Genomic DNA, 18,826 nt, shown 5'->3' with positions numbered 1-18,826 from the left:
GGTCCCTGACTTGCAGTCCGATGCGTGGCACACTGGGTCGTGCTGCTTGGTCAGCTACTCATTTAACAAGTCACAGGGAGTTCAACTATGTTGAAATACTGTTTTTTCTTCCTATGATTCATATTGATGAATGCTTTGTGTGTTCATCTTCTGAGCTGCAAGGTTATGATTTTCCATATCTGGTAAAGAAATGTAGTGGGGTTTTTTTGTTTTCTGAGATCATTTTGTAGGAACTTTTACACAAAACTTTAGTTCTTCCTTTGAGAAACAGAAGGTAAAAATAGTTTGATAGAGAAGTAATGGAAAAGAAGGGTCAGCTGTGGGAGGTTTTTGACAGCTTGCTGGAAATAAGTCATATCTTGGCGCACAAAAAATAGCTGATGTCTGGGTAGCATCCAGTTGCTGCCTATTTTTGAGAGCATTTGGGACTGCTTGTTTTGGCCTGTCAGTTGTGTTGCTGAACTGCAGCATCTTTCTTAGCCTTACTTGTGGTGCTATCAACTTTTGTTTAATCTTCAGCTCCAGTGAATGTAATTCATTGTTTTAGGTGATAGTCTGAAGATGTTTCATCTTTGGTGGAAGTGCTTGTTCTTATTTGGGAAAAAAGAATTATATCCCTTGCATATAGCATGTGCAGTGAGAAATAGACTACTGGTGAGAAAATCTTTTTAGAAATCTGAGAGGTGCCAGGCATATTGAATTTAGTTATTTTGAAGGAGAATACACCCATATTTTGTTTGTGACAACTATTCTTTGTATTGCTAAATGACTCTTCTTACTTTTATTTTATGAAATGCATTTATTTTATGAAAAGAGAGTTTGGAAATTACAAAAAATGACCATATGTATGGCCTTCCTTATAAGGAGAATTTCCAACTTGGAGTTTGAATACTAGCAGATAAATCAAAGTCTGCTGCACACTTAAAGGGATCCCATGGAACAAGTTCTCTGCTGGAATCAATGAGTTCTGCTTCATTAACTTCATTCATTTACAGTACAAGAGCACTTTCACCTACCTTTCTAATTGTTTGCAAAAAGCCTTTTGGTTATGTTTTATCATTTGATAAATCACAACAGCATTGCAATTGGTGGGCTGTAGATTCACTTTCTAACGAAAAGTATCCCTCCAGTGATATAGCTAGCTATGAATAACTGTTTTTCTTTTGTGTGTGTGGTGTTTTTTTGTTTGTTTGTTTTTAATATGCAGCATTAGGGAGGCTGGTTACTTTGCATCCATTAATAAACAGCCATTTGACTGCACCAAAAGTATTTGTATTGTATAGTCAGTTTTTTAAAACAGTGTATTATGGATGATAGTAACTTGAAACAGGACAGGGTCTTCTATGTCTATCAAGACAGCATCTTTTAATCAGTTTTTGCCTTTTTAAAATAAAATCTAAAAATCTGCAAAAGAGAAATGAAAGAATATCCCAGATCTCAAGTTAGTGAAGAAGTCATGTGTAATAAATGTTTTTGATTTAAGAAAATGAGATGCTTTGGCTCTGGTTAAACCCATAAAGCACTATGGAAATGTCTATCTAGCTAATAGATAAAGCAGTAGTTAGAAGCCTTAGAAAAAGGTCTTACCAAGCAAAGAATTAATGCTTTTTTGGATTGTTCTTCTGTCACCACTACACAGCCATCACTGGAGGACTGTATGAATTTGAAGGCTCTAGTTAGCTTCTGAATAGTCTCACAGTGAGAGGTTTCAGGAAAGACTTGACTTCATGATTATTCCTAATCTACCTTTGACATTTTCAAGCGAGAGAATGAGGGGTCTCAGGAAATATGACTTTTACTTAGCCTAAGTCATCATGGAATTTTTTTTAATTTATTTTTTAACTAGCAACTAAAAGTACCTTATACGCTTAGTGTTTTTGTAGAATGGATAAATTATTGGGGGGGGGGGAATCAGGAAGCCTGAGATCRAGGATTTTGAAAGGAATGGGAGTATGACATACTAGTTTAATTTGTACTCTGACCTGAGTATTAGGATGACTTAAAAGTCTCAGTTCTCCCTCCTTTCCCTCCAAGCATTCTGAATGGTAGGAAAGTAATAGTGTAGGCCTGAAACTTTCAAGACTGCTGCAAGAATTTTGGAGTAAACACCTCTTAATGAGAACCACGGGGTAATTTCAAAGTATAGACAAAACCATCACATTCAATGAGAAGAGGGTAAGAAGAACTGAGGAGAAAAGGTGAGTGGTGAGTTCTTTTAAAGGAAATGTCAGAATTATCAAATAACACTTTATCCTTTTTGCCACAAAAAGTAATTTGAAAAATAGTGTTCACAAATACCTTTTTACTGGCTTTGATTAGTTTTGTCTGCAAATGTCTCTTGTTCTCTATATTTTTAGCTTTTCCCCATGCTTTGGAGTTTGCCTCAGAGAATAGGTTGCTTTTGCTATGTGTTTCTATCAATTCCCGTGTTAGTTCTTGATTAGTTGATGCGTGGTAGTAATCAGCTTATCTCCTCTTTTTCACAATCCTGCCGACTTTAACCGATGGCCTGCAATTCACAGCATAGCCTCAGGCTTGGCTCCCAGAGGGTGCAGTCCACTTCCACAGTTGGTTTGTTGTCAAGTTTGCACTGACATAAACTTTGCTCGCCCTGTGAAGCAGATGAGAGGGAATATATCTGGGGAATACATAATTAGAAATATTTCAACATTGCAAAAAATATCCAACATGTTAGCTGTCACTTTTGGATACAGCCTGAATCTTTATGGAAGTACTAGTTATGCTTAATATGTTTTGTTAATGGTTATGTAGCTGTCAAATAAATTCCATTATTTCTTATTACATCATTAGAGACCATTAAAAGGATATTAGCATGCTGATGTAATTATGCAAGCAGACGTAAAATGGCTATAGTTATGATTTTATAATCTAATTATGGGTGTCCAATGCCTCTGGTGATTGATTGTTGGACTGGTGTCAAGAACTGAAGTCAGATGGGTGGTAGTTCTGGGACACTTTGCATTTGTTCCCCCCCCCCAAAAAAAAAAAAAAAAAAAATTACCACTATGCAATCTGCAACATTGACCTTCTTCATGCAATTACAGGTTTTGCCCATTTTAGAGTAAACTTAGAGGCATGAGAGGTTATCAAGAAACATCCAAACATAATAAAAATACTAAAATGTGTTGGCTCAACTTAGAGAGTAGTGGGAAGGACACTTGGAATCTACAGTCAAAGCCATTGGTGAAAAGAGACATGACTTTTTTGGATTCTAACTAATACATAATTATTTCTGTATTTTTATTTAATGTTCTCGTACTTGGTATATTTACTGACAAAATTGCTAAAGGGATTTTTCAGCTTTAAGCTTAGTCGAATATCTTTATGTGGAAAGAAATCAAATTATTCTGATGTCATAGTATTTTAGATTGTATATCCTATCATTCTCAGGTGCCAGTTATGAGTGAAATTCTCTGGTGATTATTACATCCTCTGATGGATACTGCATCTCCCTGTGAAATCACTGACAACACTGATTTTTCTCTTTTCTTGCTTATTTCTTCCTTTACCTTATTATGCTTTTCCCTGTTGCCACTGAGGAGTTCTTGCTCTTTGTGGCTCTTTTCTCCCACTTTGTTCTATTGCTTTGGCTTCTTCTGTCTGTTTATCTTAGTGGGCATGTTGGTCATTTTTACCTCCTACCTTACCTATGCTCAGTATTCAGAGAACTGTGCTTCGAGGAGAGGTGATAATTTGACCAAGTGTGCCCATTCCCATGTTTAATTTTGCACTGGAAAACCAGCAGTAGAACACCTTATATTCATTTCATAAAACAACATGAATACCTATCTAGTACTGTTGTTTCAGAGTGTTACAGTAATTCTCTATATAAACATATAAGGTGTGTGTATATACGTATATATGTGTGTGTGAGTGAGTGTGCTCATCTAGTGCACACACGCAGACAGTGAGGTGGATTGAGAACTGGCTGAACAGCAGAGCTCAGAGGGTTGTGACCAGTGGCGCAAAGTCTAGTGGGAGTCCACTCACTAGTGGAGTACCCCAGGGGTCAACAGTGGGTCCAATCCTGTTCCACTTATTCATCAGTGACCCGGATGAAGGGACAGTGTGCCTCCTCAGCAGGCTTGCTGRTGATACAAAATGGGGAGCAGTGGCTGAGACACCAGAAGGCTGTGCTGCCATTCAGAGGGACCTTGACAAGCTGGAGAGGTAGGCAGAGAGGAACCTCATGAAGTTCAACAAAGGCAAGTGCAGGGTCCTGCACCTAGGGAGGAATAACCCCATGCACCAGTACAGGTTGGGGGCTGACCTGCTGGAAAGCAGCTCTGCAGAGAAGCACCCGGGAGTCCTGGTGGACACCAAATTGACCATGAGGCAGCAATGTGCCCTTGTGGCCAAGAAGGCCAATGGCATCCTGGGGTGCATTAGGAAGAGTGTTGCCAGCAGGTTGAGGGAGGTGATCCTCCCCCTCTACTCAGCCCTGGTGAGGCCACATCTGGAGTACTGCGTCCAGTTCTGGGCTTCCCAATACAAGAGAGACATGGAGCTGCTGGAGCGAGTCCAGCAAAGGTGGACTCATCCTAAAACGATGAAGGGACTGGAGCATCCCTCACATAAGAGAAAAGGCTGAGAGAGCTGGGCCTGTTCAGCCTGGAGAAGAGAAGACTGAGGGGGGATCTTTTCTAGGTGCATGAAGATCTGAAGGGAGGGTGTAGCGAGGATGGGGCCAGACTCTTTTCGGTGGTGCCCAGCGACAGGACGTGAGGCAACGGGCACAAACTGAAACACAGGAAGTGCCGTCTGAACATGAGGAAAAACTTCTTCACTGTGAGGGTGACAGAGCACTGGCGCAGGCTGCCCGGAGAGGTTGTGGAGTCTCCTTCTCTGGGGATATTCAAAAGCCATCTGGACACTGTCCTGGGCAACCTGCTGTATGTGACCCTGCTTGAGCAGGGGGGTTGGACTAGATGATCTGTAAAGGTCCCTTCCAACCTCAGCCATCTGTGATTCTGTGATATATGTAAAGTTAGAGATGGACAGGATGCTTATGCTAAATTTCAAATGTTTGTGTTCATAGATTTTTCAAGGTGCAAAAGCTGATTCTGTTTATGTAATATTATCTCCTCTATTGGCAAAGCCATAAAATTTTACCAACACGTTCCATATCATGTAGGGTTGCTTGCATATGTATTGCATATTGAAAGCTAAATTAAAAGACCACATGACTGGTCTTTCAGAGTCTAAAGCTCAAACTCCCAGGCCTGAGGCTGTTTTTTTAGCTTTCACCCGACTCCTTTCTCTATACACATTGAGACTAAAGATGAGTTTAATGTTTGACTTGAATAGTTTATTATATGAAAAATGAAAATTCAGGTATCTATAGAAACTGTTTAGCTGCTTCAGCTGAAAAATATCTTACAAAATTTATAGAAGCCACAGCAGAATGTTTTGGCATTTTGAAAATAAAATCTTTAATTTTTTCAATTCAACATAATGACTTGTTTCAAAATTTAATTACATTTGGCTTATAAGACAAATGCTTTTATTTTTGTGATAAAAACGAAAAAAAAATTTAAGTTTGGTCTGTACTCAGGCCATTGTTTCCATATTTTCTTTTTTTCAGGCCAGCTGACCCAAAATATCAATTTTTCAATAAGGGCTAATTATGATATAGTCTTAAAATATTTGATTGTATCTATATATTTTTCTACAGACCTCTGTCTTATTCCATGTACAGAAAGGAAAATGCTCAGTTAACAAGCAGCTCTTCAGTGTCATTTGATCTTCATTGTCCAATGTGTGGCTTCAGGCTTTATTTATTGTACATTATTCAAATCCTGCTTTGAGGTCAGAAAAACCATTTCCTCTTGTTTTTTTTTTTTTTTCTGCGGTGCTCTTCACTAGGCTATCAAAATGCTTCACAGACATGAATTGATGCACTTAACTCACATGAGAGGTGGGGTATTAGAATTGTACAGATCTGAGTTAAAGCATAAAGAGCTTAAAGTCAAAGCCTCTGGTAATTTGAGGTGTCCAATCTGATCTCTCAGAGTATAGCTTATATGGCCTCTCCTATGAAGAAGTTCTTGTACAGAGACACAGACCACCCTGTCTTTGATGGCCATTCTGAGTGTTCAGCAGGCCCAGCAATCAGCTCGCAGTTCAGACAGTGCTACCTGCTTCCACTGACAAGCTGCGTTTAAATGACTGTGCATCGGATGAACTGAATCTGAACTTGAGGCAGAACCGGATGGTACCAGTCAAGGCAGAGACAGGACCTTTACATCCTTTTAGTGCCTTGTTGGCAACATACTTCCTGCAGTCTGCCAAAAATGAAATTGAGGCACCTAAAAATTGTCATCTTTTCTAGTACATGAGCACCATTCATCCCTGGAAGGCAGAGATCCTATTAAAAAAAAAAAAAAACAAAAAAACCCCCACATCTTTGAAGAAAACTGCTACAAACACATTCTTGCCATACTTCAAAACCTTATTTTGGAGTAGTGGGGTTGGAGACACTTTCCACTATCTTTTCAAAGAAAAAGTCTCACATAACCACATGGTGTTTTTCCTTAACTGTGTTCTTTGGAAGGGCTGAAATGTTTGGGCTGGAATACATACAATTTGAAAAGTCAGCCAGCCCAGTGAAAAGAACTTGCTCTGAGGAAGATCTCTGAAAATCAGGCCAAGTGGTGAAAGTTTGGAAAAGCTTAAAACCTGTTCAAATCAAAAGTGCTGAGCAGGTAAACTGATGAGTGGTGCTCCCGGCTTCACCTGTTATGAACATGTGTATTGGCTCTAGGGTCCTGATCGTGCCGGATAGGTTTTATTCGTTGTTTGTCATGTTAKTTTTCTAACGCTTGAAAAACTCAGTCAGCCAGTTAATCATATTCAGTCATCCAGAACCTAAACATTGGAGCAGTACTTGGTATTTTCACTTCGTCATGCTGATAGATTATGACATGTGGTATATGTATGCTCTAAATGTGAACACCTCAGGAAATTATTGCTAGCTTGAGAGGCAGGATGGTGCGAGGGAGGTATGTTCAACCCAGTGAGCAGTGGTGGGACAGGTAGCACAGTGGCTTGTTAGCTGTTTTACATCAGCCAGGAACATGCAGACTTCCCTCTTCTGTACAGATAAATCCTTTCTCCATGTTTCAGTGAGATGAATCTCTTTTCTGTTGTATAATGAACACCTGTAGGTGACTCTTAATGAAGTTCTTCTAGATCGACAGATTCTGCTGATTTGTCATCTATGCCAGTTAGATTTACTGAGAGGAATGTCCTAATACTGTGTTTATGAAGAAACATATAGTCCTCCTGCTCTGCTTATAGTGCTATAGTATAAACCAGCAATAGTCTGCAGTTTTATTTCCATTCCATTTATTTGTCCAGAATTTAAGCAACATTTTCATTTTGATTTGAACTGTCTATGCTTGGTCTCAGTAAAAAGGTACACCTTTCAGCAAAGTTGAACAATATTTGTTACCTGTTCTTTGATTTTTTTTTTTTTATTATTATTATTTTTTTTAAATAGCAAACCAATGGACTAACACTATTTGGCATAATCTTGTTTAAAATATTATAAATGCATAACTCAGAAATAATGGATCCACTTTTATTCAAACTTGACTTCTTTTGCAGATTTAGTGAGTCTGGAAAACAAATTGTCTGAGAAATGTATTGCTATAACTCATCGCATGCAGGTTTTTATAAGAAATTACATTGTGTTTTCTGGTACATACTGTCTTATTTGACAACTAATTTCTAATATAAAGATGCATCAATTTTTAAAGGAATGAGGATAAGGAAACAAGTATAAGGTGGAAGTTTCAACTGTGCATTTCTTTATTTAAAAATGAGTGATTTCTCAACCTCAGCATTACATTAGTCTTGTGGATTTTTTTCCTGAGGTATAATATATTTTGTGTGCTTTTCTCTAATAAATGTGCATATAACCAAGATCATTTTGCCTTCTCCACTGTAACTTTCCTGCTAGACAAATATAAAAATATATTAAAATAACAAGAAGGATTTTGGCCTGCAGCATTTTATGAATTCTAGGTGACAAAGCAGAAAGACCATAAAAATATAGAGACTCGTATAAATAAAAATGTACTAAGTTTGGCTTTCCATTACAACATTTCATCTCATTAAATCAAAGGTTTTGCACCTTTGTAATCCAAAGCACAATGAAATCCAGTTTTATAGATACATATCCAGGTAGTCATAGGTCCTTACTCAAGAGAAGTTTCTTACAGATAAAAGTGAGCTTTTAAAGTTTATCTAGCTGTCTATTTTTAACTTCATACTTCTTTCTCTGCTATTCATCCCTCTGTCTGACTTTGAAGGCCATCATATTCCTTTTTAATAAAATTAAGGCTGAGATCATTATAAAGTAGGCAGAATATACTCCTTTTTTTAAGCAAGTTACTGAATATGTGCTGTTTCATTTAATTTATATAATATTTCACACAATATTAACTGGTAATCATTTCCAGTCTACAGATGGGTAAATTGAAACTCAAGACAATTTGCTTGATTTTTTTTTTTTTTCCTAAAGCCATACAGAACAGATATGAGAATAGAAACAGAGAACTGTGATTCTCACTCTTGAACTAAAACATGCTCCACAAATAGAACAACTAATATTAGAAATGGAAAAAGATTTTCATACAGGGAAACTGACTCTGTAATTTTTAAGAAGAGATTCTTGTAAAGATTTGTTTAAAAGAATAATCCATTTTAAGATAGATAAAAAGTATTTCTTGATCCTCCTGCCCCTGGTTACCCAGTTCTCCAACACTCTCTCTCTCTCTCTCTCTCTCTCTCTCTCTCTCTGTATGTATGGAATGGATATTACAGACTCGCTGAACAGGTAAATTATTCTGCCCCCCCCCCCTTTTTTTTTCTTTCACCTAACAAGTTAATACTGCATATCCAGGCCTATGACCTGCACTATGATCTGCCTGTGGAAGGGTTTGTATTTCTAAGGAATCATAAAGGCATTGGAAGCAAATGTTCTTCGAATGATGTGAATGAAAGATCCCAGTAAATTCTCTCCAGCAGCGCCTCCTTTGCAAGGGAAGAAAGCTGATGGCAAGTGTCTCTCGCTCAGAGCTGGAGGGCAATCCCAAAACCAAATCTTCTAGTTCATTTCCTTAGAGATAAGGAGAAGCTCTTAGGTTCATAAGAGAGCAACCGCAGGGGTTAGTTGCAGCAAGGTAGCGCAGAGTTTTGTGGCTTTTTGAACTGACACTGTAGCAGTTTGCTTTCTGTAGAATTCAGTTGTGCTCAGTCTAGTCATGAAACATGTGCATCCTATCTGGCTCCTATCAAAGCTATGAGGATGCTGATCCTTTACCTCTGCAAAAGTCCTAACACATGAGTCATGCTCTTCATTAATTATAAAAAGTCACTTGCGCAAGCTGAGCATAAGGTGATTATCATCCCAGTAGACAGATTTTGCATGTGACAGACACCAACAACAATACAGGTATGCAGAGGATGAGCAGACCTGAAGTCAGTAAATGCACTGAATACTTACTGGCTAAAAGTTTAAGACTGTCTGCTTATTTACCTACCAGCCAGACTGCCAAAAGATATAAAGGAGAATGGAAACATAAATAGTATACAATTATCTTTCAAAAAATGACATAACTTTATTATCATTTAGCTTAATCTCTGGGTATGAAATGAAAAATCACTGTACATTTAAGCATTAAACATTTGGGACCGTTTTCCCTGTCTCTCAGGGTCCAAACATTTTTAGCATTCAGGAAAAGAAATTACAGCACTTGTATGTTTATTCTTTTAAATACTGTAATTAAGAACCTTATTTGCATGGCAGGCAAAGCTGGCAACTTTCATGTACTCAGCGTGGTGAAAATGTCAAGTTTCATGGCTTGTGACAGATTAATAGAAAAATTATTTTAAAACTCTGAAAATTATTCATAGATCTTGAATCAGAGGTTGCATTTTGTAAAGAATAAAAATAGGCAAAACTGAGTGTAGCATCAATCTCTAAATTGAGTGTTCTTAGTTTTTTAAATAATTGAAATGGTAGGCTTAGCAAAAAATATTCACCAAGTGAATTGTAAAACCTTCAAAATATTCTTTCATCTTCTTTTGCATTGTAAATTAGCATCAATGTATTTAGCACAGTTTTGAAAAATATAAAGGATTATACGAAGAATCCGTTAAAATTGGTTGGTATCAGAGACCTACCAAATGTGGACTGCTGTTGTTGTAGAGCATCCCTTTTTTTGACCAGTCATCCATTTTTGGTGACTTTACTCTTGAAATTATTCTAACGACATTACTGTGTCAGTCGTAGTTGGTGAGAGCAGTGCAGCAGAGTCACTTCAGGGAGCACCATTTCAGAGCCAGTTCCTCTATGGCACTGGAAGCAAAGAGGACAGTACAGGGTGTCCAAGGAATTAGCTGATTTACTTTAAACAGAGACTATATAGGTAGGTTGCAGAGACAAGCCTTAGATGCAAACATCAAACCAAGACCTAAGTTTTGTTTTCGTATAGTTACATTTGCAAGATGTGAATGTTCTGAAACTGTCAATCTGTTTAATCTTTCTCATCTCTCTGTTGAATATGCCATAACCAGCTGTATGGTGTATACCATTCTAATGCAGTGTAAATGGCAATAGAAAACCAATCACTAATTGGTGAATTTAAGGCATTATGCCACTAACGTGTTGAGCTAGTTAATGCCAGTAAGCAGTTCAATTAGTATCTCTCCATTAGCAGGGATTTTGCTTTTTCATCTTTAGTGCTTGGCCATTGTCAGACACAAGCTGTTGATCTCAATATGACAAATCTTCTCTATCTCTCTATCCAGGCTAGCTATACGTTGAATACAGGACCAGATTTCTGTAGTCAATGTTGCAAACAAACAGTTCATACTTAGTGTATGTAAGGGATGTAAATATGAATAGATAATGTATTTTTTTGGCAGTAATGCAGCATGTTATGGAATACTGTGTCGCTCTTCAGTTTAAGGAGAATGTTAAGAGTTTCCAGAGAAGGGCTCCAAGAACTGGGAAAATGCAAGAAGCTCAATCTGCTAAAATAGGAAAAAAAAAAATTAATCCATCAGTGGCTGTAAGTACATCCATATGAACAGAAATGTGAGAATAGAGAATATATATGGCTGTACATTGCTTCGTTTTCCATCTGAATTTATCAAAAGTCAAACTTTTGAACAGTAAAGAAAGAGCAAAAAATATGATGCTCTCTATTATGAGCCTTTTAGATATTAAGTCTAAATGATGATCCATATACTCTACTCAACAGTTCAGGGAAATTATTTTGTAGAAGATAGACTAGTCCACTACTTACTTCATAAATTTCCTGAGCATTTGAAGTTTAGTGAGGCTTATGTAATATAGACAGAGTATAAGGCAGTGATCCACAAAGTAAGACTGGGCCAAAAACATTGGTGAAACCTGATTGAACTGCCCAGTGGGTTTACAGATGTTTTGAATAACAGAAGGAGCACAAAACAGCCAGTGTACACTTTTTTTTTTATCTGTCTCGATATTATATGAGGGTGACCAGTGGCATTTCTCTGCCTTTGCTTTGCTCTGTAAGTCGTGTTACAGACACTGGGTTATGAGAATACCTCTATTAGTCATGTGCTTTTTTTCTGTCAATTTGATTTGACATAAGTATACTTATGTATGAGTATATATGATATAGAATACATTTGCAGAAGTGTGTGCATTTTAATTTTTCCAATATTGAGAAGGTGGAAAGGCGATATCAGTGCAACATTAACAGTAGACATCATCAACATTCTAGTTCATTCCTTAGAGATAAGGAGAAGCTCTTAGGTTCAAATTCCTAAACACAGAAAGCACAGAAATGTGTACACATTGCAAGTCATTAGTTCGAGCCCACCAAACATTTCCTGTGACAATTACCTTTGCTGCTATAAAATTTACTTTGCACAATCCTCTGGAGCGTTACTAATTGCTTTTCTTAACCCCCAGAGATTAAAGGATTTTGAAATGAACATATAGACAAGCAGTGGTTCTAATTTCAAATATGAGCTTTATTAAGGCAAGTTCTGTTTTACAAAATAGGGTCATTAACAGAATGTTTAATGCTGGAAATATCCAATCCTCATCCCCCCATCTTCCTCCAATCTCAAGAAATTGCACTCTGCCTGTATTTTTAAAAAATGTGCAACCTCAACTCATTTCCATCTGGCATCAGTTCTGTGTCTCATCTTCAAGAATAAACATAACCATGTTGGCACTTGTTTCTCAAATCCTTTTCCACTAGGGGGTATGATAGACTGTGACTGTATTTCATAGTAACCCTTCTGTATGATACTGTAGTACTAAAGCAGACACACATGAGGGAGAAGAACAGGCATGCAAAGCTTGATACATAATTTATGGAGATTTAAATCCTGCCATTCATAAATATAATTATAACCTAAGGCTTGAAAGTTATATGGACCTTGCCATATTGATCATGCTCCAGCTCTGTTTATTCAGACCATTCATTTGTTGACAGACACACAATGACAGCGTTCTTATTATATTGTAAAACAATTAATGAAAGGAAATACTTTTATTTTACACAAATAATATTGTTTGTTTCTGTGCATGTTGTGCTCCCTCCACCTTCAGATGGGAAATATAATCCCATGGGGAGGGGAATATTATTAAATCAGCAATCAACCTTCAAGTCATTTTGGTATAAACACTGTAATTATTTCATCTCTAGTAAACAGCATATAAAACAACAGCACATAAGGGTGACAATTTGCAATATGCTTTGAATGTCTTTGTTTAAAAAAAACTATTATGGCTGAAGGCAACATTATTGAAATTAAAAAAAAAAAAAAAGTTCTGACAGCCAACAGAGGGGGTAATTAGTCAGTAAATTTCAAGTAATAAAAGTAGCAGGTCATTGCAACAGACGTTACATTTTGTGGGGGGAGAAGTCACTGTTTATTAGCCTTGAAGCCAGATTTGCTTACCTTTATTCAAAAAACATAACATATTACGAAAAGATGCTATGTGCAATTATAATAATTTAGCCTGCATGAATTTTAAAACTCCCAATCTTCTCTCACTTAGGTGGGTCTAAGTTCACTTATGGCAGAGAAGTTAACTACAAATCTACATAGATGTAATTGTAGTAGTATGCACCTTGGGGGGAGAATTGTTAAACCTAAAACCTTACATAAAATGTTGTATTTGGAGAGTAAATGTGCTGCTACCTAACACTTTTAATCTCTCTGTTATAGCAGGAGAAATACTCCATTGCATGCATTAGATTTATTTTAAGTTTCAGACTGGGCATTGTATTTTACATTTCTGATTGCTTCCATGCGCAGAGCACTGTGAGCGCTCGCGTGATGCAGTCCGCCACCAAGGGGGGATGCCTCTGCTAACTGGCAGAACCGTCGGTGATTTGTGGGAGCGGTTTGTCTGCAATTCATCAGGTCATAAACAACAGTACACACTTCAGTGAGCGCCACTCTTTAGAGGGGTGTAAAGACAATTGCCATTAATACTAGCTAGGCTTCAGAGGGTTTGACAACATCATGAAAAAGCAGTCTCATCTATATAATTTAAAGTTCCTGGTCAGTAAGTATCAGGCATATGTTTTATGTGGCTTAGAACCTTTTTTCAGACTGGTTACTTTCTTGTTAGGAGTCCTTTAAAATATATTTTTCAGTCAAATAATTACTATTTTTGTTTAAATGTTCTCGTCCAACACACAATGAAGAGTGAGGGATTCCCCAAAGGGCATCCATTGTTATTGAAATGTTTATTTATTGAGTGCTTTTGCCAGAAACCCCTCATGAGAAAAATCTCATTTTATGAGCTCCTGAAGCAGTCAGTTCCCAAAACATCTAGCAGAAATGCAATTTTGGCCAAGTAATCTCAAGGTCTTTTGTTTGTTTTTAAATAATCAGCAGAATACCAATGTGTGAAAAAGTTGCGACAAGAACTGGTTTATTTTCTATATTTTGTAGATATTCTTAGCAGAGTTGTGCTTATGTTGTCACCTGGCAAATCCTTCTTAAATTCAAACATTCACTTACTACTGCGGAATAAAGCAGTATCCCACATGGTAATATATGAATGGGCCTCTTAAAAGTTTCTTAGATTTCTTCCCCAAAAGAATGGGTATTAACCAATATTATCAGAGTCCCATAAGGATATTTTTTCCCCACCTGATTTTTTTTCTCTTTATTTTCCTACACTTTCTCTTTGGTCGTGCGGAGAAATGACAGTGCTTGTGGCAGTGCATACGTGGGCATGAGTTGTCTACTCTGGCTGCTGTCGCCTTGCTGGATTATCAAGGCAGAGTCACTAGAGAGAGAACGCTGTGATAGTCCCAGGAAGTCTTAAATGACAGGCAGGAGTCCTTTGTTTCAAATTCCTACGTCACGCTGCCTGGGTTGGATCACTGAAAGGATCCAGTTCTTAATCGATATGATTTTAATGATGCCATTAACTGCCTAGCTGCAGTGAGTGAGGAGTGAGCCCTAGCACAGAGACAGAGGCATGAACCAAGGTGAGGAAAGGAGCAGGAGGAAACTTGTGCTGTCTTTGCTGGTGAAGCCAAAGGGCAGTGTAACTACACCATATTTAAAAGTTAGCATTAGTTTCAGGTGCTTGACTACAGTGGAATACATGGTGTAAATTTTGGGGGATACATGAAGTTGTTTCTTTATGTTGTCCTTGTCATAGGCCCCCTGCATGCTAGCTTGGTGCCTGCTTTTCTTTAAAGGCACTGCTGATTACACTATAAGCATCAGAGCGACAGAAGAGGACTCATCATTTCTCTTAGGCTGGCAATAAAAAAAGGAGGACAGTGTAAAGCTCAATTATATTCAGTGCATAGTATCATGAAACTCCCATGTGCCTTTTATGGTGGATTATCTCACCTTCAGTGACAGAATCTGTGAATGATCTGAATTTTTATAAAGCAATTATGTATCTCAAATAAAATATATGCAATTGTATTATATCGTAAAGAACTATTTAAATGATGCTGATAAATGCTTTATAACTACTTAATATTTATTAAAATATATTTCTTGCACATTAATGATGGCATCTGGAGTGTCCTTTAGCAATAAAATCTTTCTGTTTTCTTTTCTCTCTCCCTCCCACGCCCAGAAAAGTATTTAGAGAAAAGAGACTGATTAATGACAGATCCTGTTAACTCCAGAATAGAATGTGTACAGTGTATGCCTCGCTTAGTAAAAGATTAAGCTCCTTAGTCTTACTCTGATTCCCTTTGTGACCTCTAAGCAAAGTCTTATGATCAATAATAATTTTCTTCTCTCTAGAATGGAAAAAGTTTAAAGGTGTTTCTGTATAGGACATGTGTGATTCGATTAAGCACACTTCGTTAAGTGCTCTCAATTACAAAAGTACAAAATGCATTTCAAGCCCTGCAATAAAAATTTTTTTTTTCAACATACTTCTTTTATGTAGCAACTTGTAAGATGTCATTCACTCATAAGCCACAGCTATAGAAGGTCAAAGTATGTTGCATGTGTGGTTCTAGGTAATGTACTTCAATGGTTGAATGATTCTTCAATGATTGAAGCAGGATTATTACTCATAGTACAAATATAGCTCTTCTTACTGATTATGTCACTAATAACAACCTCAGAACTCACATAATACATAGTATTTAACAAACTGTTATTATGGTGCCAATTTTCATGTTTGTTCAGTCCTTGCACTCTGCTCTYCTGTTAATGTACATTGTAGATTCTACTGGGTCTTGTTACCTCAAAATTTTTTTAAATACTTTTACTATGTTTGTGTGTATTTTTCATATGTTTTCCATGTATATGTACTTTAGTATAATATTAAGGATCTCAGAATTTAAATTACTTTATTACTTTATTACTTTTAGGTACAGTAAGTTTGGTATTATTGGGATCAGTGGCAACTGAATACAAGACTACTTATATGGTTTTATTTTTCTTTAAAAATACACAGTGAAAAAATTTTTGTCAAACCCTGAACACTTTACTCTGCCATTCTTCATCTTGCTAATTTGTAATTCGCTCAGTAAATGTCTTATAGATTTTAATGCCATAAAGAGCCATCAGACTCAACCCAAAAGGGTCAGCAGAGAGTCCATCACGTCCCTTCACAAGTTATTCAAATAGATGATCACCTCTGTTGTTAAAAGATAAATACTTTGTGCTGTCTTTCTGGACAAAATGTGTATAGGTTTCAGTTTTCAGCCACTGGATCAGATTTGTCCAAAATCTTTTCCCCACGTATATTCTTGCAGAATAGGATCATGATCAATATTCTGAGCTTCTTTATTGTCCCTCTGTAAGGTAGGATTCATAGACTTACAGTCATGATAAGAGGACTAAGCTTGTATTGATGTAAGGCTTATAAAATTTGAAAGCATATGCAATCTTCTCTGGATGCTGAATTCCAGTTATGTTCTATGCTGTGTTTGAGTGACTAACTTAATTTCTGTGCCTCCATTTTGCCATCTTCATAGTAGGAATAATATTTACAGGAGTGTTCTGAAGTTTAGTTAATGTCTCTGAAATCATTCAGGCACAAGATATACAAAAAAACACACTAGAGGTATAAGAATGTATGCAAATGTAGCTAATGAAGCAAAGGAAAAGGGCTAAATGGTGTCTTAATAGTTTCTCCTTAGAAACCTATTTTGATAAGGAATATTATGCCATGTCTCTTGATTATGAGTCTTACATTTTTAATAATCTCTTTTAGCGTGCTGGGACCAGCTGTGACCTTCAGAGTGCACTCAAACCTCCAAAACATTTCAACTGGAGATGTTGCCAAAGCAGCAGGTAAGAATCCTTATGCTCCTTTCCCAAACTGTGACCTCCCACTCTTCAGTTTAGAGGGCAGTATCACTACAAAGAACAAAGTGACAGCACATTCTTTCAGGAAGATTGACATTTGAGGAAGGAGACAGTTGAGGGTGAGTGGCACATTTGGGAAATTGAAGTGTAACATCTCTGAGTCAATTAAAACTGCTGGAGACTTCATTGTTTGTAGAGGAAATGGATTAAATAGAGACGTGTAGACATGGCCTAGCATGGTGAAAAACTCAGTGTTGTCAGGTACTTAGAAAACTAGACTGGATATTTCTAAATGAGAACTGAATACCTTTGCTTTTCAAAGATACTTTTTTCAGGCAGCAAAATATTACTGCATTTTAGCTTTAATTTCTGGATCAAAACATGGTATAAATATACCTTTGTTGGTGTATTGCTTAGGCAATTTCCATGACCCGTTAATCTTGAGAGTAAACATTTTATTTCTAAAGCTAACTTGCTTCTGAATAAATGCCACTGTTATAAGCACTGTTGTTGGCTTCTTATCAACTTTGCTACTAACTGTATTATGGAGGAGTTATTGACTACAAGAAATCATTTCTGCAAAGTAATTGAATTGATAATTGATTCGCTTCCAAATTAACCAATTGATAGTTTTTAATAGTTACAAATAAACAAGTTGCAGTACTGCTTGAAAGACAGGAACAAAAGAAGTTTGTATGAAGAGAAACTGGGAGCCAAATATTGTCCATTAACTCCTGCTCTGTTCCATCGGGAATGAATTTAGCTGTAGAAGGAACTGGAGTAGTTTCCATGCCAGAACCTTTCTTTGTATGAGACTCATTGGAGGATCTGTTTCTCAAAAAAGAGATTATGAAAAACAGTCGAATGAACATTTACTAGTCACCAACACCATATTGTATTCGCTCAGAGTTTTAAGGAGCTTAAGGTCAAAAAAAAGGTTAAGCACTATTAGTGGTGTGAAACCTTTCACTTTAAGCTTTCTTGTTAAGTGGTGATTAGAGAGTACCAAATGGGATACCATTTTTAAAAACAGATTTAACATGCCAATAAGCCTTAGGTTTGTACTGTGGAAATTAATGGAAGTTACAATAGAGTAATTATTGTAGTTGATTATGTAAGTATCATAACACCTAAATGTGTGTGATATATTTGGGAAATTAATATGGCTTTCTTGGAGCAATGTCCTGCCTTGGAAACTTATTGAATATCTCTGAAGGCTTCAACAAACATGATGCAGCTGACAGAGTCTACCTGGATTTCCAAAGACTTTTGATAAGTTCTTTCACTAAAAGTTTCTAAGGAAACTAATTGTCCCATTGAAAAGGAATTACATGGATCAGTATCTGGTTAAGAGACAAGAAACACAGAGTAGGCATAAATTATCAGTTTTCTCAAAAGGTGGAGATAGCAGCAGAGTTTTGCAAGGATCTCTGCGGGTCTGGTATTCAACATACTTATAAATGAGCTGGGAAAGAGGCTGAGCAGTGTGATGAGAAAGCCTGCTAATAATGCTAAATTATTCACAGTATTAAAAGTGAAAGTTGATTGAAGAAATGTATAAAGTCTTTACCAGACTGAGTGACTGGACTTAAAATGGCAGATGAACTTCATTGTAGATTTATGTAAAAAATGCATATCGGGAAAAATACCCAATAGCTTTACATATGAAGCAGGGTCACCTACAGCAGGATGCCCAGGACGGTGTCCAGATGGCTTTTGAATATCTCCAGAGAAGGAGACTCCACAACCTCTCCGGGCAGCCTGCGCCAGTGCTCTGTCACCCTCACAGTGAAGAAGTTTTTCCTCATGTTCAGACRGCACTTCCTGTGTTTCAGTTTGTGCCCRTTGCCTCACGTCCTGTCGCTGGGCACCACCGAAAAGAGTCTGGCCCCATCCTCGCTACACCCTCCCTTCAGATCTTCATGCACCTAGAAAAGATCCCCCCTCAGTCTTCTCTTCTCCAGGCTGAACAGGCCCARCT

The 18,826-nt window shown here is 37.2% G+C and overlaps 1 protein-coding gene across 1 annotated transcript in view; it reads left to right on the top strand.

Moving 5' to 3' along the window:
- Positions 1-18,826, top strand: part of PTPRN2 (protein tyrosine phosphatase, receptor type N2) — a 506,489-nt gene that overhangs the window by 123,473 nt on the left and 364,190 nt on the right. Inside the window, 1 exon segment of the mRNA XM_026069273.1 lies at positions 16,751-16,830. Coding sequence (XP_025925058.1) covers positions 16,751-16,830 — 80 coding nt within the window.

The sequence above is a fragment of the Apteryx rowi genome, unplaced genomic scaffold (genome assembly GCF_003343035.1).
Source record: "Apteryx rowi isolate R43461 unplaced genomic scaffold, aptRow1 scaffold_29, whole genome shotgun sequence".
In the NCBI taxonomy this organism is placed as follows: domain Eukaryota; kingdom Metazoa; phylum Chordata; class Aves; order Apterygiformes; family Apterygidae; genus Apteryx; species Apteryx rowi.
The sequence above is the reverse complement of the archived record's forward strand: the minus strand, read 5'-3'. Positions and strand labels throughout refer to the sequence as shown.